The sequence below is a fragment of the Salvia splendens genome, chromosome 2, assembly GCF_004379255.2.
Source record: "Salvia splendens isolate huo1 chromosome 2, SspV2, whole genome shotgun sequence".
In the NCBI taxonomy this organism is placed as follows: Eukaryota; Viridiplantae; Streptophyta; class Magnoliopsida; order Lamiales; family Lamiaceae; genus Salvia; species Salvia splendens.
In genome coordinates, this window is record NC_056033.1 from 29,487,029 (window position 1) to 29,511,491 (window position 24,463).

Consider the following 24,463-nt stretch of genomic DNA (forward strand, 5'->3'; position numbering starts at 1 on the left):
TGCGAAAATATTGTCCTTTCAATTTTTTAATTAGATGTTCATAGTTTTGAGCTACCTAGAGAATTATATACTCACGCCATATGTAAAGAAAGGTCATAGAAAAATATATATAATAGTACTAGCTGATTAGCATGTTGTATAAATAAGAGACTTGTGTTGTTCATTTATGCATAAAAATCATTCTAACTTTGAGTTTGAGAAGTGAATATTTTGGTAGCAATGGAGCATCGCGCTTTGGTGTTTTCGGCTTGGGTTTTGGGTCTTTGCATTTGTGCTTCGTCTTTTGCTTCCGCTGCTATTGTGGAACACACATTTCACGTAATTCTTTTTTTCTATTGCTCCACTTTCATTTTTTTTTCAAGTCTACTACTTTAGTAAACTAAGTATAGTAATTCAGCATATGCATGACATATAGCTAGCATATATAGGTAATTAATCACATTACTAAAAATGGAAAATGTTAGAGGTATCAATTTATTACTTACATTTAAAATTCGTGTCGTCCACTAATGAAATTATTTTTTGTTTTTTTGTTGATGTCTTTATTTGGGTGCATTGCAGGTGAAAAATCTTACAGTGAACAAGTTGTGCAGAAATCAAGTTATAACAGCAGTAAATGGTAGTCTACCAGGGCAAACACTTCGAGTACATGAGGGGGATACTTTAGTCGTTCACGTGTTTAATAAATCGCCCTATAACCTCAGCATTCATTGGTAAGTCTTGCAAAACTACAAAACTTAATTTTCATATTTTTTCCAAATGCATTAAATAGATACTAATACGCAAAAATTTAAGAGAGAATAGCAACACTTGATGTGGCATCTACGACTTAGTCTAGTCATTGATTATTATTTTGCTCGGACTATAAATATCATTATCTTAAAATTTCTTTCATGAGTACTTATAAATAAAGACACTATTTAAAAGTGCATAAAAATTATATGCAGGCACGGAATTTTTCAATATCTTAGCGGGTGGGCTGACGGGCCGGAGTTCGCTACCCAATGTCCGATCCGACCGGGTCTAAGCTACACATACAAATTTAACGTAACGGGCCAAGAAGGAACTCTTTGGTGGCATGCACACGTGGGATGGCTCCGGGCCACAGTGTATGGAGCCTTGATAATCCGACCGAGATCCGGCCACTCATTCCCATTTCCAAAGCCACATAGAGAAATACCTATTGTCCTTGGTAAGTAGAACATCAAATTCAAACACTAATTTCTCATTAGCAAAAATCTTTATATAGTGGTAATTATTATTAATTGTTTGTAGGGGAATGGTGGAATGCTAACGTTATTGATGTAGAGAACCAAGCCTTAGCTACGGGTGCTTCGCCTAATTTATCCGATGCTTACACTATGAACGGCCATCCCGGAAAGCTCTATCCATGCTCATCAAACGGTACATTAATATAGTATGTAATTGTATACGTGTATCGGCCTATTAGTATAGTGGTTAATCTAAAATCAAATATCTTAGATTCAAGTCCACTGTAACGCGACCTTTAAACTTCTGTTCATTTACCAATAAAATTAATATATAGCCTACAATTGAATAGAACCTTTATCTTATTTGTCGCAGATACATTTCGACTGAAAGTGGTACACGGAAAGACATATCTCCTGCGCATAATCAACGCTGCACTCAACAACCAACTATTTTTCAAAATCGCAAATCACAACATCACCGTAGTAGCCGTGGACGCCGCCTACACGAACCCATACGCCACGGACGTCGTCCTGGTGGCGCCGGGGCAGACCACCGACGTCCTCCTCACCGCCGATCAAGCGCCCGCGAGATACTACATGGCGGCGTCCGCCTACCACAGCGTCGCCGGCGTCCCATTCCCCAACACCACAACCACCGGGATCCTCGCCTACAGCGAAACGACGCCGTCCACGCCGATCATGCCCATCCTTCCCGCCTTCAACGACACGCCCACGGCCCACAGATTCTCCAGCAACATAACGGCGTTAGTCTCGAGCCGGTTTTGGACCCCCGTTCCGCGCCAAGTGGACGAGCGCATGTTTATCACAATTGGGTTGGGCCTGTCGGCCTGCGACCTTCCCGTCTGCCAGGGCCCATTTGGCCTCAAGTTTGCAGCCAGCATGAACAATGCGTCGTTCCAGTTCCCGACGCAGCTGTCTATGCTAGAGGCCTTCTTCAGAGACGTCGGCGGTGTTTACACCGCCGACTTTCCTGATAATCCGCCGCTGCAATTCGACTACACGAATTCCAGCAACAGCTTCAACCGGGCGCTGCTCAACACGACCAAATCCACCAAGGTGAAGAAGCTCAAGTTCAATTCCACGGTGGAGGTGGTGTTGCAGAACACGGCGTTGATCGGAATCGAAAATCACCCCATACATTTGCACGGATTCAATTTCTACGTTTTGGCGCAAGGTTTCGGCAATTATAACCCATCGATTGATAGTAGAAAGTTCAATTTCGTGAATCCACATGAACGGAACACCATCGGGGTTCCGGTTGGGGGGTGGGCTGTCATCAGGTTCCGCGCCAATAATCCAGGTAAATACTCCCTCCATCCCATTGAATATGTAGTGTTGTTTTGTGATAGAATAAAGTAAGAAGGAGAAAATAGAGATTGAGGTATTTTATTTTAAGAAATATTTTATTTTTATGCCCAATAAAAAAAATAGTTTCATTTTTAATAGAATAGGGTTTTTTCACTCCAAGGGTAATTAAAATTGAGAATGATATTATGTGAATTAATTATAGTACTTTTTTTTAATAGGTGTGTGGTTGATGCATTGCCACTTGGATGTACACTTGCCATGGGGTCTGGCAACAGCTTTTGTGGTGGAAAATGGGCCTACGCTGGCAACAACGCTACCTCCACCGCCACCGGATTTTCCCAAGTGTTGATCATGTTGGAGGACATGTATAATCTTTAGGGGGAATATCATTGATTTTTGTTTCATTTCATAATGTTTTTTTCTCTTCCGGTTTGTCATTATCTGTTATACATTACTTGTATGGTTAATTTTTTGTGTTTATGGTTTTGCAATTTTTATTGACAAATAAGGTTATGGCATTTATTACATCTGTATTAATCAATAAATATTTAATTTAATATTTAAATAATTTTGATATATTAAATGTTATCAAAATGCCGCCTTTGGAAAAAAGGAGTAAAGTACAAATTTAGAATAATAAGTATAAAGATTAAAGAATGGATTGATGTGATATGAATTAATTATTTAAAAATAATATTATTAATATTGACTAAAATTATCAGTCATAATTATTGTTACTATTAAATATCTTATTCCCTATCAATAGTTATTAACTGAATCATAGACAATTTGTTGTTGTAAAGTTTTATAATTATGAATTTTTTAGAAACAATAGTTGTTTGATATTAATTTTCTAATTAATTAAACTTAATTACTTTTTGTTTGGAATACATGCAAACGTATTTTACCTATATATAATCACTCTATACATATACGAGGAATATTAATTGCTTATAATATCTTGTGGGTTGGCATTAAATATGTAAAATGAAAATGAAGTTGAGATTCAAATATTAGAATTGTAGAAATGTAAGTATATAAGATATTTATTTTTACAACTCTTTTATTTGTAATAAAATTCAAATTTTGGAAAATTATACCTAGTGGTGTGATTATAATACATCAATATAATAAACATACATTTAACATATTTTAGTTATAATCTCTAATCGAATCCTACATTCTAACCACAAAAACAAATAATTACAAATTCGAACAAATTTAAAAAGATTAATGAAGTTGAGAGGGGTGATAACACGGAAGAACGCAACATTTATTCAAATATTATAGACTGAAAGTTTGAAACAAACGATACACGAAAATTCGGAGCACAAATCCGAAGCAAAACAATGAACATAATCGTTTCCAGCTTCTCTCACTCTATATAATAATTCAAAGAATCATAATATATATTGGACGTATAATTTAGAAATATCCTGGGGCAGGAGCAGGAGCAGGAGCATCGACCACGTAATCTGCAGCCACCGGACCAGGGGCCGCGCCACCTACAGCACCACCGTTGCTCAAGAGCTCCAACATTGCCCGATGGGGATTCGTCTTCTGCTTCTCGCAAAGAGCTGGCAAAAATACTCCTGCACAATAATTTATAATTACTCTCGAATTAATATGTAGTACTTGATTAAATCACAAAAAAAATCACCAACATTGTTATGGAACAACTAGTTTATTTAGATCTAAATGTTTGTTTCTCCACTGGTCTACTTTCCTAATTAAAACCACTCTAGACAATCCATGTTTAATTATCCAAACTATTTTTATTCAAATTCAACCAATAGCCACTTCACTTACATTCGCTAAAGCAAAATAAACATCCCTCTTCTCAATAATAGAAAACTTAAGGATAGCATTTTTATATACTATAAATACTAAGCTGAAGAATTAGTCTCCCCCTGCCTAGAACACACATATTCATGCAAAAAAAAAATAGTGAATTGATTAATTTGGAGCGCAAAAAATACCTTCACCGGCGGCGAGGTTGAAATAGAGGTCGACAATGTTAGGGCAATTCTGGTAACAAGACGGGGAGCAGAGGCTGGCGGTGAACTCCGGCGCAAGGAAGGCATCCGACGAGATTCCGACGAATCCACGGTCGACGCCGCACGCCTTGACGCACTGATCAGTCTCGATGTATCCGGACATTCTCTCCACCACCACCTCCGACGTCTTACACGTGTACTCCACACTCCCCTCCTCGTTCCGGTAGTTCTCCAACACGCACCTCTTCCCCGACGTCGCAATCGCGAATGCGCACAAATTCGTCGGCAAATTCTCGCAGATCAGCTCTCCTGAATCAAAATCAATACATTTAATTAACAATTAATTAATAACAGATCGATCGATCCGATTTCGATTTTTGTAATTTGATCGGCAAATTACCTAATATTCCTTGTGTAAGGAGAGATGAAGCAAAGAAGATAAGCAATGAGATTTTCGTTGCAGACGCCATTCTTTTCGTTGGATGGATGTTTTCCTTCTTATTGGCTTTATTTTGGTTTGTTTGTTGGGATCCTTGAATTCGGATCCTCTTTATATAAGGCTATGAGAGAGTGTGTGAAAAGCGACAGAGGAATATAGAGAGATTTATTAGATTAGATTAAATTAGACGAAATTCACAATTGGGAATTTGGTTGACCCCACGCGTTTAAACGAATTACTTCTCTGTGTTTGTCTCGTGGAATTTTCTTTGAGAATTCAATTTAATCAGGTTTAATCTTTAATTTATTTGAAATTAGGAATTTTGTTCCATGATAATTAAAGCGTGTTGGGGTGCCTGCACGGTTTGAAAGATCCGACAAATGGAAAGTTCTTAGTTTCCATATTGACGTGGTCACACATATACAATTTTAGACTTTTCATTTTTGTTTTAGACAATGTACTCTACTCAAAAAAATAAATATTGATTTGATTTTTATAACTATTAAATAAATATAATCAATAATAATTTTTAAGGGATTAAATGTATAAAATAAAATAAATAATGTAAATGTAGAATAGATGAGAACAATATTCATATGTAATATCAAATGTTGTACCCCCTCCGTTTTCTAAAAATAACAACTCTTTTCATTTTAGTCTGTTCCTTAAAAATAACAACTTTCAAACTTTCTATTTTAGGAAATCTTTACACCCTATACATCAATTTATTTACCATTTATTTCACTAATAAAGTGGACCCCATAATCCACTAACATTAATTCCATTACTTTTTTTCTCTCATTCTCTATTACTTTACTAATTTTTCTCTCCCTCTTTCCTACTTTACCTATTTTGCTCTCCCTCTCTCTTACTTTATCAAATTGTGCATTAAAACTCGTGCCGTTTCAAATGTTTCTATTTTTAAAAAACGGAGGGAGTATACAAGATCACTAAAATAATATATTAGGTGGAAAATACACTTCCACATAAGATGGAAAATTTTCTTTATGCATTCAAAATTGATGAACTTTAGTATTTGAGTTAGGCCTTATTCCCTAAAATAACAAATTAAAGCAACTTGTTGAACACTATGTCATGGAATCAATAATTACATAATCATTATGCATATGTGTACGAGAGAGAACATCTTTTGCTTTTGGATTCATGGTTGGGTTAAGGATTTTGTCCTTAGTAAACTTAAACCCCTTTATACAAATAATAATAATAATAATAATAATAATAATAATAATAATAAAATTAACAAAAAAATATAGACGACCTCTCATTCTGGAGTACGAAATTAGTAATTTATATAGGTGTATTGAATAGCCGAATATGAATATCCACATATTTAATTATGGGTACATCCGAGTTGAATTGGTAATTCAATTGAAATTTGAATTCATAACATTTCAATTAGAAATCATATATTTCGATTCACATAAGCTAAAAATGTGACATTTAAGTAGTAGAAATCTCATAAAGAAAATATAAAAATAGTCATTTGGCAACGTGGTTTCGTAACATGTAATTAATTTACGTCAACATATATATATAGGGTTTAGTCTAATAAAATTTAATTAAATAATAACAAATCGAGGGGGAAATCGATTACGTTACGCAGTTTGGTCTAGAAGTAGAAGAGTCAATTGTCAACATTTACATGCAAAATTAGTCATCCCCTTGCTTGTTCCCACAAGCGTTGACCGACTACGTGGCAGAGAGCTCTATTGCCATGGCGAGATGTAAACAGTGATGTCCTTATAAAAATAGGAAAATGTGGACTATGAATAATAAATACGGAAGTAAAATCAAAAGTTGGTTCAAATTCCATTTATCATCTTTAATGTATTTTCAAATCGAAATATCTAATGCGAACACGAGGCTTGATTAAATTATAAGACTAGGTTTCAAATGTTAATTTTCTAGAAATTATGGGTCAATATGTTGTAAACCCGAGAGAGTGAATAATGCAGATAATGGTTTGTGAGGATTGAATATAGCGACAACTTCAACTCTTCATGAAGAAAATAGTTAATTGTTAATGTATACTCAAATGCGGATGTCATTTTAAGATATCAATTAAGTTATTTACTAATTGATTTAGTTTATAATAATAAGATTATTTTTAGATTGTTTTAGTTCATACCATGTCCTTCACGTTTTTAATCTCATTTTTCCATGCGCTACCCGTCCTCAACCAATGATATGCTGCCATGACGCACACTTTTAAACTTGCGAGTAGACTTCCTTTATCTCCGTTTTTACTTATTTTTTATAAATTTGAGATTATAATATTTTAATTCAAAATTTATCTCGTTATTCAAAATATATCAGTTGCCCAACAAATTTATAGCTAATTTTTTTCTACTTTTTCATTTCGTATTCTTCAATACCTTCTACACTCATCTATAAATTTCACATTAAGTCCATAATTTTGCTTATACTCAAAAAATCTATCTTACCCTCATTCAAAACTAATTTGCAACCTTTCATCTTTAAAATTTGTCTTTCAATACAAGTATGAAGAGGTGTATTAGGGTCCTTGCACCTTCTTAGTATAAAACACAGCACAAATCACAGTCGTTGGATCTTTGGATTGGATAGTTGTGATAATAATAGCCAAGGTACAGTATTGGATTGAAAATCTACATTATTAGACTAATAATCGACATTATTAAACTAAAATGCAACATTATTACCCGAGCTACATTATTAGATGACATATGACATTAATCTACCCGTTAGATCACAAGATCCGATGGACAGACAAGTGTTTTGTGTTTTACATATATTTAGCGCTGGGATATGAATATATTGAATACCAACAATGAAAACAATTCATCCGACAAAGAGGTTAACAAGTTGATTGCATATCTTCATCGAGCTCATGAGTATTATGTCAATCCTCCCCCAGTTCCTACACCAAGAACCCAACGGTACATGTATCTAGAGCGAGAGCTTGCTATGGAAAGGCTCTCCGCGGAATACTTTTCCGATCAGCCCCAATGGGGGCCAAACGTCTTTTGATGTTGTATCATATGTGTCGAGAGTTATTCTTGCACATAGAAGGTATATTGGTGGCTCGTGATGAATACACACGACAACAACCAGACAGTATTAGTTAGCACGGTCTTTTAACATTTCAGAAGTGTACATTTGCCTTCTGACAGCTCGCCATTGGGGGAAGTTTGGACATCTTTGACGAGTACGTACACGTCGTCGAGACCAATGAATGTGAGTGCTTGAAATTTTCTACATGGGCGTTTGCGACACCTTTAGTGCAGAATACTTATTGTGCTTACAACCAACAACCTTCAACAGTTGTTGTGTTTTCACGAAGCACGCCACAGCTTTTCCGACATGCTTGGCAGAATTGACTACATGCATTGCCGATGGAGAAATTGTCCCACAACATGGATAGGAACATACATCAGTGGCCACAAAGGCAATCATTTGACAATGGTGCTAGAAGTGGTCTCCAACTATCAACTATGGAATTGGTATGCATTTTTCAGTGTCCCGGGATCGAAGAACGATATAAACGTGCTCAACCACTCCAACATCGTCAACGATATTTGAAACCTTAGAGCTCTGATGATAACATTCACACCATCAATCGATTTTAGAACATGAGTTATTATCTCACCAATGGTATTTATCATAGGTGCCCGGTCTTTTGATGTCATTTATTTACGCACAACTAGTCCCACACACCAAAGTACGCCGCCACCATTACGTGAATACCTATGCATCCCAGAATCGCCGCAACGCACTCCAACAAGATCTAATCAAACACATTTAGATGAAAATCGGACACAACTTGTGATTTTATTTTAATATTTTAATGATGTATTTTCTTTCAATAAATTATTATGTTTAATATTTTAATTAAATAGAGATAAATAAATTACAAGTTAAAATAATTAATTCTGCCGAAGAAATATATAGATGGGCCTATATTCGAGAGTATCGGCCTGTGATATACTTTCATAAAAATAATTTTACAAATCCGAGTCCAACTATAAATTCTAACTGAACGAGGATAAGTGGGACCGATCTCAACAAACAGAAACCGTCGACAGCCTCTCAATTCCCAGATAGAAATCTAACAACTAAACCAAATAAAAATGGTATAATGAGAATCCCAAACCACAGCTTAAAAAGAAAAAAGAAAAAAGAAAAAAGAAAAAGAAGCCATGGTTTCAGCGACGACAGCAGCATCCCACCTTATCTTCTCCAGCTCCCAATCCATCTCCCGTTTCTCACCTCTCCAAACACTCGCCTCATGCTCTTCCAGACACGGCCCCCGGCGGCCGCATCTGTCCGTCGCCGGCGCCGGCGGCGGTGTCCGGTGCATGGCGGTGGCGGAGGGCACCGGCGCAACGAAGAAGAAGAGCGGTTATGAGATTGAGACGCTGACCAACTGGCTCCTGAAGCAAGAACAGGTGGGCACAATCGACGCCGAGCTCACCATCGTTCTCTCCAGCATTTCCATGGCCTGCAAGCAGATTGCCTCCCTTGTCCAGAGGGCCAGCATTTCCAATCTCACCGGCGTCCAGGGCGCCGTCAACGTCCAGGGCGAGGATCAAAAGAAACTCGACGTCGTCTCCAACGAGGTACTTACCAATTTGTTGGACCTTCGACTAATATGTGGAGCCTAGTCATTCCTCACTCATCTGATGTATGTGGCATGGGTTTGTAATCCAACACAGTTACTTTAAGCCCTCACGGTTTTGGTTTTGGTATTGTGATGGCTATGTGCTAATGGAGTAGAGTTACAGTTATATATTGCTTGCGCATTTTCTGATGGTTTGAATCCGAACAGATATGTAATTGAATTTTGAATTGTTGTAGGTGTTCTCAAACTGCTTGAGATCGAGTGGGAGGACAGGGATCATAGCATCAGAGGAGGAAGACGTTCCGGTGGCGGTGGAGGAGAGCTACTCTGGCAACTACATTGTCGTCTTCGACCCCCTCGACGGATCGTCCAACATAGACGCAGCCGTCTCCACCGGCTCCATCTTCGGCATCTACAGCCCCAACGACGAATGCTTCGCCGAAATCCAAGAAGACGGCACAGTAAGTCATATAATATCCATTCCTAGAATTCTCTTCTCTTTGACTGATGATTATTATTCCAGCTGGACACAGTGGAGCAGAGGTGCGTGGTGAACGTGTGCCAGCCGGGGAACAATCTCCTCGCAGCAGGCTACTGCATGTACTCGAGCTCCGTCATATTCGTGTTGACGATAGGCAAAGGCGTCTACGCATTCACACTAGACCCCATGTTTGGGGAGTTTGTGCTCACCACAGAGCAAGTCCAGATACCGAAATCCGGTAAGATATACTCCTTCAACGAAGGCAACTACCAGCTCTGGGACGACAAGCTGAAGAAGTACATCGACGATCTTAAGGACCCCGGCCCCACCGGGAAGCCTTACTCGTCCCGTTACATCGGCAGCTTGGTCGGGGACTTCCACCGCACTTTGCTCTATGGCGGGATTTATGGCTACCCGAGGGATAAGAAGAGCAAGAATGGGAAGTTGAGGTTGTTGTACGAGTGCGCTCCCATGAGCTTTATAGTCGAGCAAGCCGGCGGAAAAGGCTCCGATGGCCACCATAGGATTCTCGATATCGAGCCCACTGAGGTGACTATCTATCATTAATGCATTTCTCTACTCTATTCATCCATTTTTATTTGATTTGTTTGTGTGCAGATACATCAACGAGTGCCGTTGTACATTGGAAGTGTGGATGAGGTGGAGAAATTAGAGAAATATTTAGCTTAATTGATGCCAAACATTGTAATTTCGGACTACTGTCAATTTTTACCAACATAAAGCAATACTATTAATGTTTGTTTACTCATATGGTGTTGAAGCTAATCCAAGAAGGAGCTACAGATTTTGATGATTAAATTGAGTAAAATGTTCGTCTTGACATAATAAAGCACTGGACTTTCTCTACTCTAATCTAAAAGTAAATTTAAAACCTTTCTGTAACAGTCCAGATTTTTACTAATTGATTTCTTGTCATTTCTTTCTTCTTTTTGGATTAAATGATTCACTTGGTTTTTAGGTTGCATACAGTTATAATTGTAATTTGCTCAAGGTTTTCTTCAATTGTAATATGATTAGTATTTCATATTTATACATAGAAAGGACTAGAAATTCAAATGACCACTAGTTTACAGATGCACAAGAATATCCGGTTGCTAGGAACTAAAATGCCTCAAATATAACACTTCAGCAATGAAAATAACATCTGATTAAGACTCGAGCCAATTTGGAGAAAAGAATAAAGTTTATTTAAAGCTAATTTGAAGCATAATTCGTGAAGATAGACTTTAGTCACCATCTCACTCACTTTTGTCCCTCTTAGATTACACAACCATATTCACACAATTTGAGATAGAGAGGGAGAGGGAGAGGGAGGAGTATGGCTGAAGCAGTAGGGTGGAGAAGCCTGAGGTCAGCCTCCCATCTCACCACCCGCCTATCATTCCCCCACCGCACGACGCAACCCACCACCACCACCCTCCGCCCCCGAGATGGAATACGTTGCAAAGCCGTGGAGATTGGAATCCCAGCAGCACCGCCAGCAGCAGAGGCTGCTAAAAGGAAGAGCATAAACAAATACGGAATAGAAAACCTGACGACGTGGCTACTGAAGCAGGAACAAGCAGGCCACATCAACGCCGAGCTCACCATAGTCCTCTCCAGCATCTCCTTAGCCTGCAAACAGATCGCCTCGCTCCTCCAACGCTCCAGCATCTTCAACCTCACCGGAGCTCACGGCACCATCAACATCCAAGGCCAGGATCAGAAGAAACTCGACGTCATCTCCAATGAGGTAGCTGCCCACACTTATTACATTTACAGACAACATTCATATCTTATCTACGAGGTTTCCAGTTGTTCTGCAGCTGTCTCAGATCCAGCGGGAGGACTGGAATTATAGCATCCGAAGAAGAAGATGTGCCAGTTGCAGTAAAAGAGACCTATTCCGGCAATTACATTGTAGTTTTCGACCCCATAGATGGCTCTGCCAATATCGATACTAGCATGACTACAGGCTCAATTTTCGGAATCTATGGCCCGACAAGCAATGCCTCGTCAACCTAGACGATGATTCCACGGTAATAACAGTATAAACTCTATTTTGTACTAAATGTCTTGCGGTTGCAAATATTCTCATGTTTATTTGTCTGTAGCTCGACGAAGAAGGCCTGGAGTGCGTAGTCAGAGTCTGCCAGCCGGGGAGCAACCTTTTGGCTGCAGGGTATTGCTTGTACTCGAGCTCCGTTGTTTTCACGCTCTCCTTAGGGAGAGGAGTGTATGCTTTCACCTTAGACACTGCCTACGGTGAATTCGTGCTGACCCATGAAAACATCAAGATTCCAAATGCTGGTAGAATCTACTCCTTCAATGAAGGCAACTATGATCTTTTTGATGCTAAGCTGCAGAAGTATCTAGATGACTTGAGGAAACCATGGCCCAATGGGAAGCCGTATTCAGGCCGTTATGTAGGTTGTCTGGTTGGTGAGATTCACAGAATGCTGCTGGTGGGGGGAATCTATGGGAATCCAGATAACAAAAACAGCAAGAATGGTAATCTGAGGTTGTTGTATGAATGTGCACCAATGAGCTATTTGGTGGAGCAAGCTGGGGGGAAGGCAATGGACGGAAAACAACGAATACTAGATATCAAGCCTGATCAGGTGATGCATCTATGAAATTACAACAGCTTTCTTGAACTAGACATGCTGCAAAACTCATGAATTCTGTCTTTTGCAGATACATCAACGCACTCCAATATACATTGGGAGCCCAGATGAGATTGACAAGTTGGTAACATGCTTGTCTGATAAATAGTGTGATTTTGTATGGGATGAGAACCAAATCCAGACAAAAGATATTTCATTCATGCATTGTTCATTAACTTCTTTCCTATACACCGTCAATGTTTGAACACAATTAGAATACTACGTCTACGAATAATTATACTAGTGCATTTACATCATGCATTAACAATAAATCAATTCTAGCAAATCTAGACCCCTAGTGTGAATGTTGCCGGTAATCCCTTGTAGCTTGTCAGGATGAAGAGGTTACTGGTGTCTATCATGGCCTATCAAATAGTTACTCTGAGCAGAGTTCATTCTCTGATTTTTGACTGCAAAGAAAGCAAAACTATGCTTCAAGAAGAGCAATGCATCACAGCATATATTGAACCAGCATCATAGGGGTGGAAAATTACCAGGGCTAACAATTGTTATACATTTGGTGACAGATCGCATAGCTGAAACAGAATCTGCACCTGCTTACAAGTAAATCATGAAAGAATTTCAGCATTTCAAATAAGAAACACAAGACTTTACTAAAATTACTCAAATCTTTAGTTTCTTTTCTTACCAGCTAAGTTCACATTTGTATCTCCTATAAGTCCTGCCATGGTTGAGGAATATTCTGATGTGATTTGTGTAGTACCCATTTCAATGTTTCCAGAGGTAAGAGGCGACCTGAAACGGTGGGGCATAGAGACTAGGTTATTGAGAAAACAATTTGATAATGAAGAGAATTCATAGAGAAGGCCAAATAAATACCCTGAATATGTATCCGGTGAAGAAGCTAACTCTTGCCTCGAAGATGAAGCCAAGTCACCTCCAATATCAAAGTCCAACAGAAAGTCCGAAAGGTTGAAATCCAAACCAAGAGTGTCTAAACTCGAGAAATCCAAGTCAAGAGTATCCCCTTCTTTCTCAGATTCAGATGTTGAGTTGCCATCAACTGTTTGATTCTCCATGATCATTGGCATTTCAGAAGAGCCAAAATCGAGCCTTCCCTTAACATGGTCCTTCACGTTGGACCTCTTCAAATTTGACTTAATAGGCGAGCAAGTAACGTGGTTTCTCTCTATTGAGTAATAAGATATTTGCTTGTTAGGGCTCACGCGTATGGTCTCTGAGGATATTATGGTGCGGTTAGCAGAGATAATCTGTTGGGGAGTAACATCTTTACTGGAAGTAGCAGTTGAAATTTCTAAAGGGGAACGGGACTTTTCAGTTTGAGAAGGAGATGCTAGTGGCGGTGTTTTTGGGACAGGTGAATGGGCTCGTGTTGATGAACTTTCTTGGTTGAAAAGACATTTCACAACGTGAGTTCCTTGAACTTGTGATCCATTGTTGGCGTTATCACAAGCAAACGACTGAGCAGAAGAATTTATCACAGTTGTTTCTTGATTCTTGGCAGCATTGTTGGATTGTGTAACTATGCTAGCATCTGAGAAATTAGAAAATACAGCACATTAACATCATTTCAACTACAATCATGAATAGTGCTCCAAATAAAGAATATACCTTTAGACTGTGTACTACTTCTACGAGTCCTCTTAGAAACTCCAGCACCATCTGAGACATCTTTGATTTCTTTTCTTTTGGTTGGTACTTGATTTGTGATTGGAGTGGATAGATGTGTGCTTACTTTCCTAGAATTCAACGGCCTCGTTGTAGACATCATAGCTGGAGTATTGTTCATAGGATAATAGCCTGAATAACAAACACAGACATCACTCCAAAGAAAAACATGAATTTCAAGTAGGCTAGTGCAGATTTCTGAAGCATTTCTTAGTAAACAACATATCCAGTATCTACTTTGTTTACTCAATACATTCCATTATACAAGGTGATGGTATTCAGAGTTTGTCTAAAAGTACTGAACCAGTTCAGATCACCGATATACAAGTAGATATGAAAATTGTGTTTTCTAACATGAGAGACATTTTCAATAGAAAAAGGGTTTTAGGGTAAACTGAGACTTGAGAGGCATCGCAAATTCGGAATAGAGATATATACAACCAAATTAGGGAAAAATTGGAACCTGCGGGCCTCCCGACGGCGAATTCAGCCTGAGAAGTCATAGCCACCGAAGCAGAGGGCGGCGGCAGCGGTGGGGGAGGGGTAATAACATTACTTCCAGTGCTATTATAAGCATTCATAGCCTCCTGCATTCCACTCAGCAGATTATGGACACGAAATTTCTCATGTTCCAATCGGAGACGCTCTTGATCTACCAACACCTTCTGCTCCTTCAGTGTGATGTACTCATCCAAAATCGCCCCCAAACTGAGCAAGCTCTTCGGAGCCTACATGAATTATCAAATCACAGATCAATAAACCGAAAATATAAAGCACGAAACACAAAGCGGAATATGAGAAAATCAAATTACTTCTTGAACGGGTGATTTGGCGATTAGATACGATGCTTCGGATCGGAAATTGGAGCGCGTCTGGATGTAATTATTGTCGGACAGATATCGATCGACGATGAAAGCGATCTGAACTGGCGTTACTTTTCCTTTTCCCACATGCTCTTGCTTCTTGGCTTTGCTTTGTTTCCCCATTTTTGATGCCTGTGCTTTGCTTCGAGTAGAGAGGGGAACTGAAGGGGTGGAAGAAATGGAGGGAGAGAGGAGGAAGATGTGGAAAAATGTGAAAAAGAGGAGGGGTGGATGGTGGTAGCGCGGGAGCATTTCAAAATATTTGGAGCTGAGATTGCGCTTTTCGTCGTCTACAATGCGAGGTTTTAGCGCAAATTCACTTTTGTTTCCCTCCAAATCCATTTCTGAATTGCCGATGTCCGATGAGGTGTAATTAATGCATTTAATAATTACGATATAGGAGTACGTATTTATTAAATTTTATAAAGTTAAATTTGAAGAAATTAAATTTTATGTAAAATAGTAGTACTCCGTATTTATTAATTTAGAATTATTTATTTCTTAAAAATAGTTAATACTATCTTCGTCCACAAAAAGTAGACTAATTTTACCATTTTGGACATTACGCAAAAATTAGACCAATTATTAATATAGAAAGTTTTAAACCAATATTAATCATACACATCATTCTAATAAGAATCTCACGATTCACTAACACTACATCCTATCACATTTTTCCTTCATCTCTTACTTTACCAATTGCGAATTAAAACTCGTGTTATTTACAACTTTATCTATTTTTTGTGGACTGAGGTAGTATAAAATTGAATTTGAAAATATTATATATAAATAAAATACATTACACTAACAATACATTCACTACACCAACACAATATACATACTAAACACACCGTGCGTGCATTGTATACGCACACTACATCACACACAATACAAACCCTACTACATGGAGCCACACACCTACACACAACAGACCGTTGGAGTTGTGCAACATATCTCAAAATAAATCTATTTAGGTGATTAAGTGATTAATTATATTTTCGTGTGAAAAACATAAATATATGTAATACACATGTACATCACATAAAATACATAATTAATTGTGTTTTGTGATTGTTATCTTAGGATCCTCCAAAGGATTGATGTTGTTTGTCCAATCTCCACGAGTAGAGTTTTGACTCAACCTCAAATCTTCCAACTTATTCTCTTGCTTTTGATAGTCATTTCCGTGGACAAATCTCGAATATCACAATAAATATAAATAGTATACATTAGACATGCCCACCGGTTCCGGTTCCGGCGGTTAACCGCCGAACCGGAACCGGCGGTTCCGGTTCGGCGGTTCCGGTTCCGAACCGGAACCGTGGCCATTTTCCCGAACCGGAACCGTCGGAATTCGGGTCGCGGTCCGGTTCCGGTTCAAGATATTTCGAACCGGAACCGTCACCGAACCGGCGATTCCGGACGGTTCAGAACCGGCGGTTAACCGGCGGAACCGCCGGTTCGGGCGCTATTTCAAGGCGTGTGGATGGGGCAGACCGGCGGCAGCTTTTCAGCTGAAAAACCGGCCGGTTCCGGCGGTTTTTTGGGTCGTGAACCGGAGGTTAACCGTCGGTTCAGGGGGTTCCGGTTGCGGCGCGAGAAACGAGGCGACATGACGCAGCTTTTGCAGACGGTTTCGTTGACCGAATCGGCGGTTTTGTCCCGGAAACCGGCGGTTTTGCCCGGAAACCGGCGGTTCCAGCGGTTTTCCGCCAAAAACCGCCGGTTTTGCCGAAAATTCAAAAAAAAAAATTCTAATTTCAAATTCGAATTCTTCCATTTCCCCCCATTTTTATCTATAAATACCCCCCTCTATCCTCATTTACATTCACCCCACTCTTGTGTTAATAAGAGTTTCTCTCTTCAATCTCCCAATTCTCTCTCTTTGTCTCCAATTTCTCATTTGTGCTATTGTGCTTCCATTTAATTACGCAAGTGCTACTCTTATTACGCATTGTTATACACTTATACTTGTTCCCGTAGTTCTATAAGTTGTCTTCCTTTCTCAATTGCTAAAATAAAAAAAAATATTATTCCATATTTCTACATTTCTACATAGCAATATGTCTTCATCCCGAGAAGGTCGTGTTGATAAGGGAAAGGGAAAGGCCAAGAGGCCATCTCGGAGATCCGTTATTGATGAAATTTCTCAAATGAACATGGATGAGTGGCAGGTTAATATTTATTATCTACTAATTTAATTAATTTTGAATTACATTACATTATAGTTTAAAATGGGAAGCTGGGTTAACTGGCCGCCAATGAACCCAGCTTCCCATTTTAAACTATAATCTGATCCTCATTCATCCAGATTCCATATATAAATTTGTGTTCCAGTACCATCTGCCTCAAAGATACCCACTTTTTCACCAATAAGATATTTATCAAATGGGGAATATATTTTAATGATCTTCAAGTACAATTCTTCTCGGAATCAACCATTTTTTCTTGCAAAATGTTGCCCATTTTCTAAGCAAACACATATCAGCACGCCATATACACATTGCTGCATTTCTAATAGGGGCAATTTGATCTTCCAAAGCAATCAATGCATCTCGAACACACATAGTCAGAATATTATTCAAGCATGGAAAAAATTAGCACTAATAGATAGTTTGTTCTGATTTTTTCCATGCTAGATGCTTGAATAATGTTCTGACTATGTGTGTTCGAGATGCATTGATTGCTTTGGAAGATCAAATTGCCCCTATTAGAAATGCAGCAATGTGTATATGGCGTGCTGATATGTGTTTGCTTAGAAAATGGGCAACATTTTGCAAGAAAAAAGGGTTGATCCTAAGGTAAGAGAACTACGTGGGCTTTGATTCCTCAATAAAATTGTGGATACGTAGGCAACTCAACTTAAATTTGAAAAGTGTAACTTTGAAAGTTTAAGTTGATCCCAAGCCCTTTTCAATTTTTCCTTTTCCCCCCCATTTCATGTTTTTTTTATTTACCTTCCGAGTCCCACGAGGCGACGACACTTGTAAATTATATTATATTATTGTATGTTGTTGTATTGTATACTTATGTATTGTAAATTGTAATGTATCGTTGTCCGTTACAACTCAAAATCAATAAAATTTATTTCATTTTCTCCTTATTCGTCTTATTTGTGCTTGAATTATGCATTGTCTTGTTCCGATTTATTGTATAAAGCCAAATTTCAAATTAAAAAAAAAAAATTAATAATAATTGAACCGGCAAAACCGCCGGTTCGAAAACCGGAACCGCCAAACCCGCCGGAAAACCGGCGGTTCCGAACCGGAACCGGAACCGCCGGTTTTCGAACCGGAACCGGAACCGGAACCGTGAAATAGCCTCACGGTTCGGTTCCGGTTCCGCCATCGACCGAACCGGAACCGGCGGTTCCGAACCGGAACCGCCGGTTCGTGTACCGTGGGCAACACTAGTATACATGAAGACAAGTGTCCTAGTAATTCGAAGAATTGGAAGAATTAGGTTTAGATTTGCACAATGAGAACTAAAAAAAAATATTTTCTCACACAGTAGGTGCCGACATCTAGGTGTTGGAGGCTAGGTTCAGTTTTCTCTACATTATTGTCTCTATTTATAGAGTCTTGTATGCATGGGTTAACTTAGGGATAGATGGATAAATTGAAATGGGCCAGCCATTGGATAAGTACTGATTAAATTAATCAACCCATAATTTAATATATATTGGTTGAGAGATGATAAGTACTGATTAAATTAATCAACCCATAATTTAATATATAATGGCTGAGAGAGTTGTATGTTGTATGCGACCACTCCTGCCACCGCTTCACAAATACCGATGGTGCGAGCATAGAGGAGCCAGATGATGTGCTCAAGCTCGACACCGCCCTTTCCCACAACTCTATCGACTGTCGTAGTCTCCGTCTTCACAAAGCTCGAATTAGTGTAAAACCAATCTTCTGCTTGGGAAAATGCCGCCAATGTCAACTGAAATTGGACCAGAAAAGTGACACAAAAAAGAGGAGGGAGAAATGGAAAGAAGAAATAAAGAGATAAAAATTAAATATTTTAATGAAGAAAAGAGAAATAAGTAGACTGAAATGTCTTTCATGGGCTTGATAGTTTTAGACTTTTAGCCTTAAAAATTTCCAAGCAGTGAAAAAGTAGTTCGAACAATAGTAAATCGAAGTTAGAACCTTAGTGAAACCAAAATTCATATCTTTGCAAAGTTTAGGAACAAAAAAAATGTTCCCTCTTAATTTTATACTGTATAAGGTATTGCAAAAGTATAATGGATTAATATGTAAATAAAACAAAATATATAAGTGTGATTGAAAATGTATAGAAATTAAGTATATAAGAACCATTCTTTTAAGTTTGATTTTGGTGTAAATGGTTAGAGTAAAATTACTATTTGATGTCCCATTTACATTAAAAACTTTGATATAAATTGTTAGAGATGCTCTTAGTCACTAGTCTTGCTTTGACGACATTAACTTTTTCGTTGGGATCTTGTTTTCACTTATAGATCCATTTGTTTCCAACGGTAATACAAGTTTCATGTAGGATTGATATTTCGTAACATATTTCCATTGATTATTCCTAAGAGCAATTATTTGGGTCATGCATCATTTCCTTGTAGTTCAATGGACCGGGTTCATTCTCGTCAGAGATTGAGGCTAATGACTCTCCCAGATACATGGATCTTTCGGTTCATGAGGAACCCTTCCACTATGATGGCTCTACAGTCTTACATTTGTTTTTTCGTTTTAGACGGTCCACCACTAGTATTTCATTTGTTCCATTAGTGTCCGATCATATTCCTTTTTTTTGGAAAAATACCACTTACTGATACGATATCTCTTACTTTATTATTTCTTCTACATATTCTCAATTTCATTCCACTTAACTTTTTATATTAACTTTTTAAATAAGTATTCCTTAATCTCCATGCCAAAATGCTCCAATACTAATTAAACGAAAGGAGTATTTGTTTGTGGTAGGCTTTTCTCTCTAAGTGAATCCTATTTATTATTAATAATATTTTTTATTTCTCTTATTTTATTAATTTTTTTTAATATTAAAATTGGTATTTTCCTACTCCTATGGATGTTATAATGAGACAGAGTTTTCGGGCCTGGGTAAAGATAATGTAAAATAGTGTAAAAAGTTGGATATTTATAGGGTTGTTTGGCTTATAAAACATCTTTGGTTTTCTCTAGATAAAAGTTGAAAAGACAAAATTACCCAAACATATTATTATCATTAGTAGTATATGTTTTAATTCATTTCATTGCCAATGCTTTACTTAATTTTGTATATTTAAGATTAATTTATTAAATTTCATCATTAGTGGCAATTTACGGCAGATTAGTAATTTAGCAATACTGGTTAATATACAATTCTATTTATATATTTTAATTAGCTACATTAATACACGATTCAAATGTTTTAGTTAATTTAGCTTAGTTCATTCATTAAAAACTACGACATTGGTCTTGAAAAAAATGCAAGCTAAAGAACTCAACGGATATAGCCCAAACAAATTAAACAAGAAGTTGATGGAGCAAAAGTCTAACAAATTAATCGAACACTGAAACACAAAGAAGATTTTTTTTTTACAAAAAAAACATATGAATTGAAGAATGGTGATGAAAGAAGAGACTCATATAAAATTCAGTTATCTTCATTATTTCAATTCACATAAAATCAAGGCATATTCTACATTGATCCTAATTAAAACCTCACAAAATTACCTCAATCCAAGAAGTCAAGAACATAGAAAAAACTTTGGCTCAGATTCGATTGGGAATCATCACAGCCCACAACCACCACCCACTTGAATCAGATTATCCAACAATCGAATTAGCCTACGACAGCCATGGAGCCTGTAATATCCCAACTTTAGAAAGAATTAGAAATTAGAATAAATAAAAAAAGGTAGGAATATATATATATATAAGGGTGCGTTAAAATGATAACCATATTTATGGTGATAACCTAATAACCTATCATTTTATGGGTCAAAAATATCATTTTTACTAAAAATGATATTTATACACTATAAAATGATATTTTTTCAGCATGCATAGAATGATACTTTTAATCCATAAAATGATATTCTATTTTATAAAATGATATATTTCGTCCATAGAATGATAGGTTATTAGGTTATCGCCATAAATATGGGTTATCATATGATCACATCCTTTTATATATATATATATATATATATATATATATATAGGGGAGCGTTATTCTCCTTTTCACATCTTAGATCCTTTTTCCTTCTTAATATTACGCGTTAGATCTAAGGCATCAACGAATCAGATTGATTCTATAAAACTGGTTCCGTGTTGCATTATAGAAGGTGGTTGTATGCATTACAGGGTTATTATTGACATTTGATGGAAAAGTAACTGCCACATTTTGGTATCTGCGAATAATGCACCACATGGTCACAAGTAATGCATATAATTGACTATATAATGCACAATATGTGAATTGCAATGCATACGAATAAGATGTACCATGTTATGATGTTTGGACACACGTTTCTTGTTTCCCCTAAGGGTTTAATAAGCTTAGGGGCTAGGGTATAGTACGTAGACACGTATGTAATCTTCACATGGTAACGAGTAATGGATATAATTGACTATATAATGCACAATTTGTGAACTGCAATGCATACGAACAAGATGTGCTGTGTTATGATGTTTGACACACGTTTCTTGTTTCCCCTAAGGGTTTAATAAGCTTAGGGGCTAGGGTATAGTACGTACGCATTAATAACAAATTATAAAACGATACGAATAATTCACCAAATTGTCACGAGTAATGGATGTTATTAACTATATAATGCACAATATGTGAACTGCAATGCATACGAATAAGATGTACCATGTTATGATGTTTGACACACGTTTCTTGTTTTCCCTAAGGGTTTAATAAGCTTAGGGGCTAGGCTATAATACGTAGACATTACTAACAAATTGTTGTTATTGGAATATACGTATGTGCATTATTTGGTTTAGGTAGTGCATTATGTAGCTGTTAATTGTCATTATCTCAGTATATTATGCATTATTAGAGGTATTGTGTATATGGGTTAATCAACGGATTGAAGATTACATACGTGCATTTAGTAATGTCTACGTACTATACCCTAGCCCCTAAGCTTATTAAACCCTTAGGGGAAACAAGAAACGTGTGTCAAACATCATAACATGGTACATCTTATTCGTATGCATTGCAGTTCACATATTGTGCATTATATAGTTAATAACATCCATTACTCGTGACAATTTGGTGAATTATTCGTATCGTTTTATAATTTGTTATTAATGCGTACGTACTATACCCTAGCCCCTAAGCTTATTAAACCCTTAGGGGAAACAAGAAACGTGTGTCAAACATCATAACACAGCACATCTTGTTCGTATGCATTGCAGTTCACAAATTGTGCATTATATAGTCAATTATATCCATTACTCGTTACCATGTGAAGATTACATACGTGTCTACGTACTATACCCTAGCCCCTAAGCTTATTAAACCCTTAGGGGAAACAAGAAACGTGTGTCCAAACATCATAACATGGTACATCTTATTCGTATGCATTGCAGTTAACATATTGTGCATTATATAGTCAATTATATGCATTACTCGTGACCATTTGGTGCATTATTCGTAGCGGTTTCCAGCCATTATTAGATTACTATTGTACCCTCATAATGCATAGAATAGGACAAATAATGCAACACGGGATTAATTACCCAATGTTGATCTTGATCGTCCATTTCTCTAATCTAATGGCTGATATTAAGAAGGAAAAAGGAGGAAATATCGGAAAAGGAAATGAATACATCCCTATATATATATATATATATATATATATATATATATATATATTAGGTTATTAGGTTATCGCCATAAATATGGGTTATCATATGATCACATCCTTTTATATATATATATATATATATATATATATATATATATATATATATATAGAGAGAGAGAGAGAGAGTCGTGATCATATGATAACCCCTAAATATCGTAATAACCCTATAACCAAATCTGGACCACACATATTTCTAATCATGCGGTTGAGATTCAAACTTAGATTTACTTCATAAAAAAAAGCGCGGGGGTAAAACTGTCATTTCTCTCATTTAATTTCTGAATTTTGCCAAATATCACGTAAAACGATAAAATGATAAAATGATAGGTTTATTGCATAGAATGATAGTTTTGAGATTCAAACTTAGATTTACTTCATAAAAAAGTGCGGGGTAAAACTGTCATTTCCCTCATTTAATTTATGAATTTCGCCAAATATCACGTAAAATGATAAAATGATAATGATAGGTTTATTGCATAGAATGATAGTTTTACCGGATAGAATGATACTCTGAGTTGATAAAATGATACTTTTGACTGACTGATAAAATGATAGGTTTGTTGCATAGAATGATAGTTTTGCCGGATAGAATGATACTCTGAGTTGATAAAATGATACTTTTAGCTTATAAATGTTAGGTTTACTGCATAAAATGATAGTTTTGCCGGGTAGAATGATACTTTCAGCCGATAGAATGATAGGTATTTTTGGTGTATAAAATGACATTTTTGTTTAATAAAATGATACTTTTACCTGATAAAATGATAATCTAAGCGGATAAAATGACAGTAACCTTATAAAAATGATAGTTTAGCTGAAGAAATTGCATATAAGCTGATAAAATGATACTTTAACGTGACAAAATGACATAAAACTGATAAAATGATAGTTTTTCCGGATAGAATGATACTTTCAACCGATAGAATGATAGTTTTGTCGGGTAGAATGATACTTTCAGCCGATAGAATGATAGGTATTTTTGGTGTATAAAATGACATTTTTGTTTAATAAAATGATACTTTTACCTGATAAAATGATAATCTAAGCGGATAAAATGACAGTAACCTTATAAAAATGATAGTTTAGCTGAAGAAATTGCATATAAGCTGATAAAATGATACTTTAACGTGACAAAATGACATAAAACTGATAAAGTGATAGTTTTACCGGATAGAATGATACTCTGAGTTGATAAAATGATACTTTTGACTAACTGATAAAATGATATATGTTAGGTTTATTGCATAGAATGATAGTTTTCCCGGATAGAATGATACTCTGAGTTGATAAAATGATACTTTTGACTGACTGATAAAATGAGCGAAATTTGGATACGTAAATTTTA

General features: G+C 36.9%; 4 protein-coding genes and 1 pseudogene across 5 annotated transcripts; 3 read left to right on the forward strand and 2 right to left on the reverse strand.

Moving 5' to 3' along the window:
* Positions 1-93: 93 nt before the first annotated feature.
* On the forward strand, positions 94-2,989 carry LOC121764427 (laccase-7). Its single transcript, XM_042160443.1, has 6 exons — positions 94-318; positions 562-713; positions 948-1,192; positions 1,276-1,404; positions 1,585-2,532; positions 2,759-2,989. The coding sequence occupies exons 1-6, from the start codon at positions 220-222 to the stop codon at positions 2,887-2,889; spliced, it is 1,704 nt and encodes a 567-aa protein (XP_042016377.1). The 5' UTR covers positions 94-219; the 3' UTR covers positions 2,890-2,989.
* Positions 2,990-3,792: 803 nt separating this feature from the next.
* LOC121768561 lies at positions 3,793-5,098 on the reverse strand. The gene is made up of 3 exons (XM_042165099.1): positions 4,938-5,098; positions 4,520-4,846; positions 3,793-4,132 (listed from the first exon to the last, which is right to left on the reverse strand). The coding sequence occupies exons 1-3, from the start codon at positions 5,005-5,007 to the stop codon at positions 3,966-3,968; spliced, it is 564 nt and encodes a 187-aa protein (XP_042021033.1). The 5' UTR covers positions 5,008-5,098; the 3' UTR covers positions 3,793-3,965.
* Positions 5,099-9,116: 4,018 nt separating this feature from the next.
* Positions 9,117-10,843, forward strand: LOC121792128 (fructose-1,6-bisphosphatase, chloroplastic-like). The gene is made up of 4 exons (XM_042189951.1): positions 9,117-9,595; positions 9,834-10,058; positions 10,121-10,627; positions 10,697-10,843. Exons 1-4 carry the CDS (start codon positions 9,176-9,178, stop codon positions 10,766-10,768), a joined length of 1,224 nt encoding a protein of 407 aa, XP_042045885.1. The 5' UTR covers positions 9,117-9,175; the 3' UTR covers positions 10,769-10,843.
* Positions 10,844-11,329: 486 nt separating this feature from the next.
* Positions 11,330-12,961, forward strand: LOC121792129 (annotated as a pseudogene).
* On the reverse strand, positions 12,882-15,535 carry LOC121792127. Of its 2 annotated transcripts, none has more exons than XM_042189950.1 (7): positions 15,207-15,535; positions 14,858-15,122; positions 14,338-14,526; positions 13,585-14,260; positions 13,394-13,500; positions 13,239-13,298; positions 12,882-13,154 (listed from the first exon to the last, which is right to left on the reverse strand). In XM_042189950.1, the coding sequence occupies exons 1-7, from the start codon at positions 15,507-15,509 to the stop codon at positions 13,090-13,092; spliced, it is 1,665 nt and encodes a 554-aa protein (XP_042045884.1). In that variant the 5' UTR covers positions 15,510-15,535; the 3' UTR covers positions 12,882-13,089. The 2 variants fall into 2 exon arrangements, with proteins under 2 accessions (XP_042045884.1, XP_042045883.1); XM_042189949.1 differs by having other exon boundaries at positions 13,239-13,301.
* Positions 15,536-24,463: the final 8,928 nt, after the last annotated feature.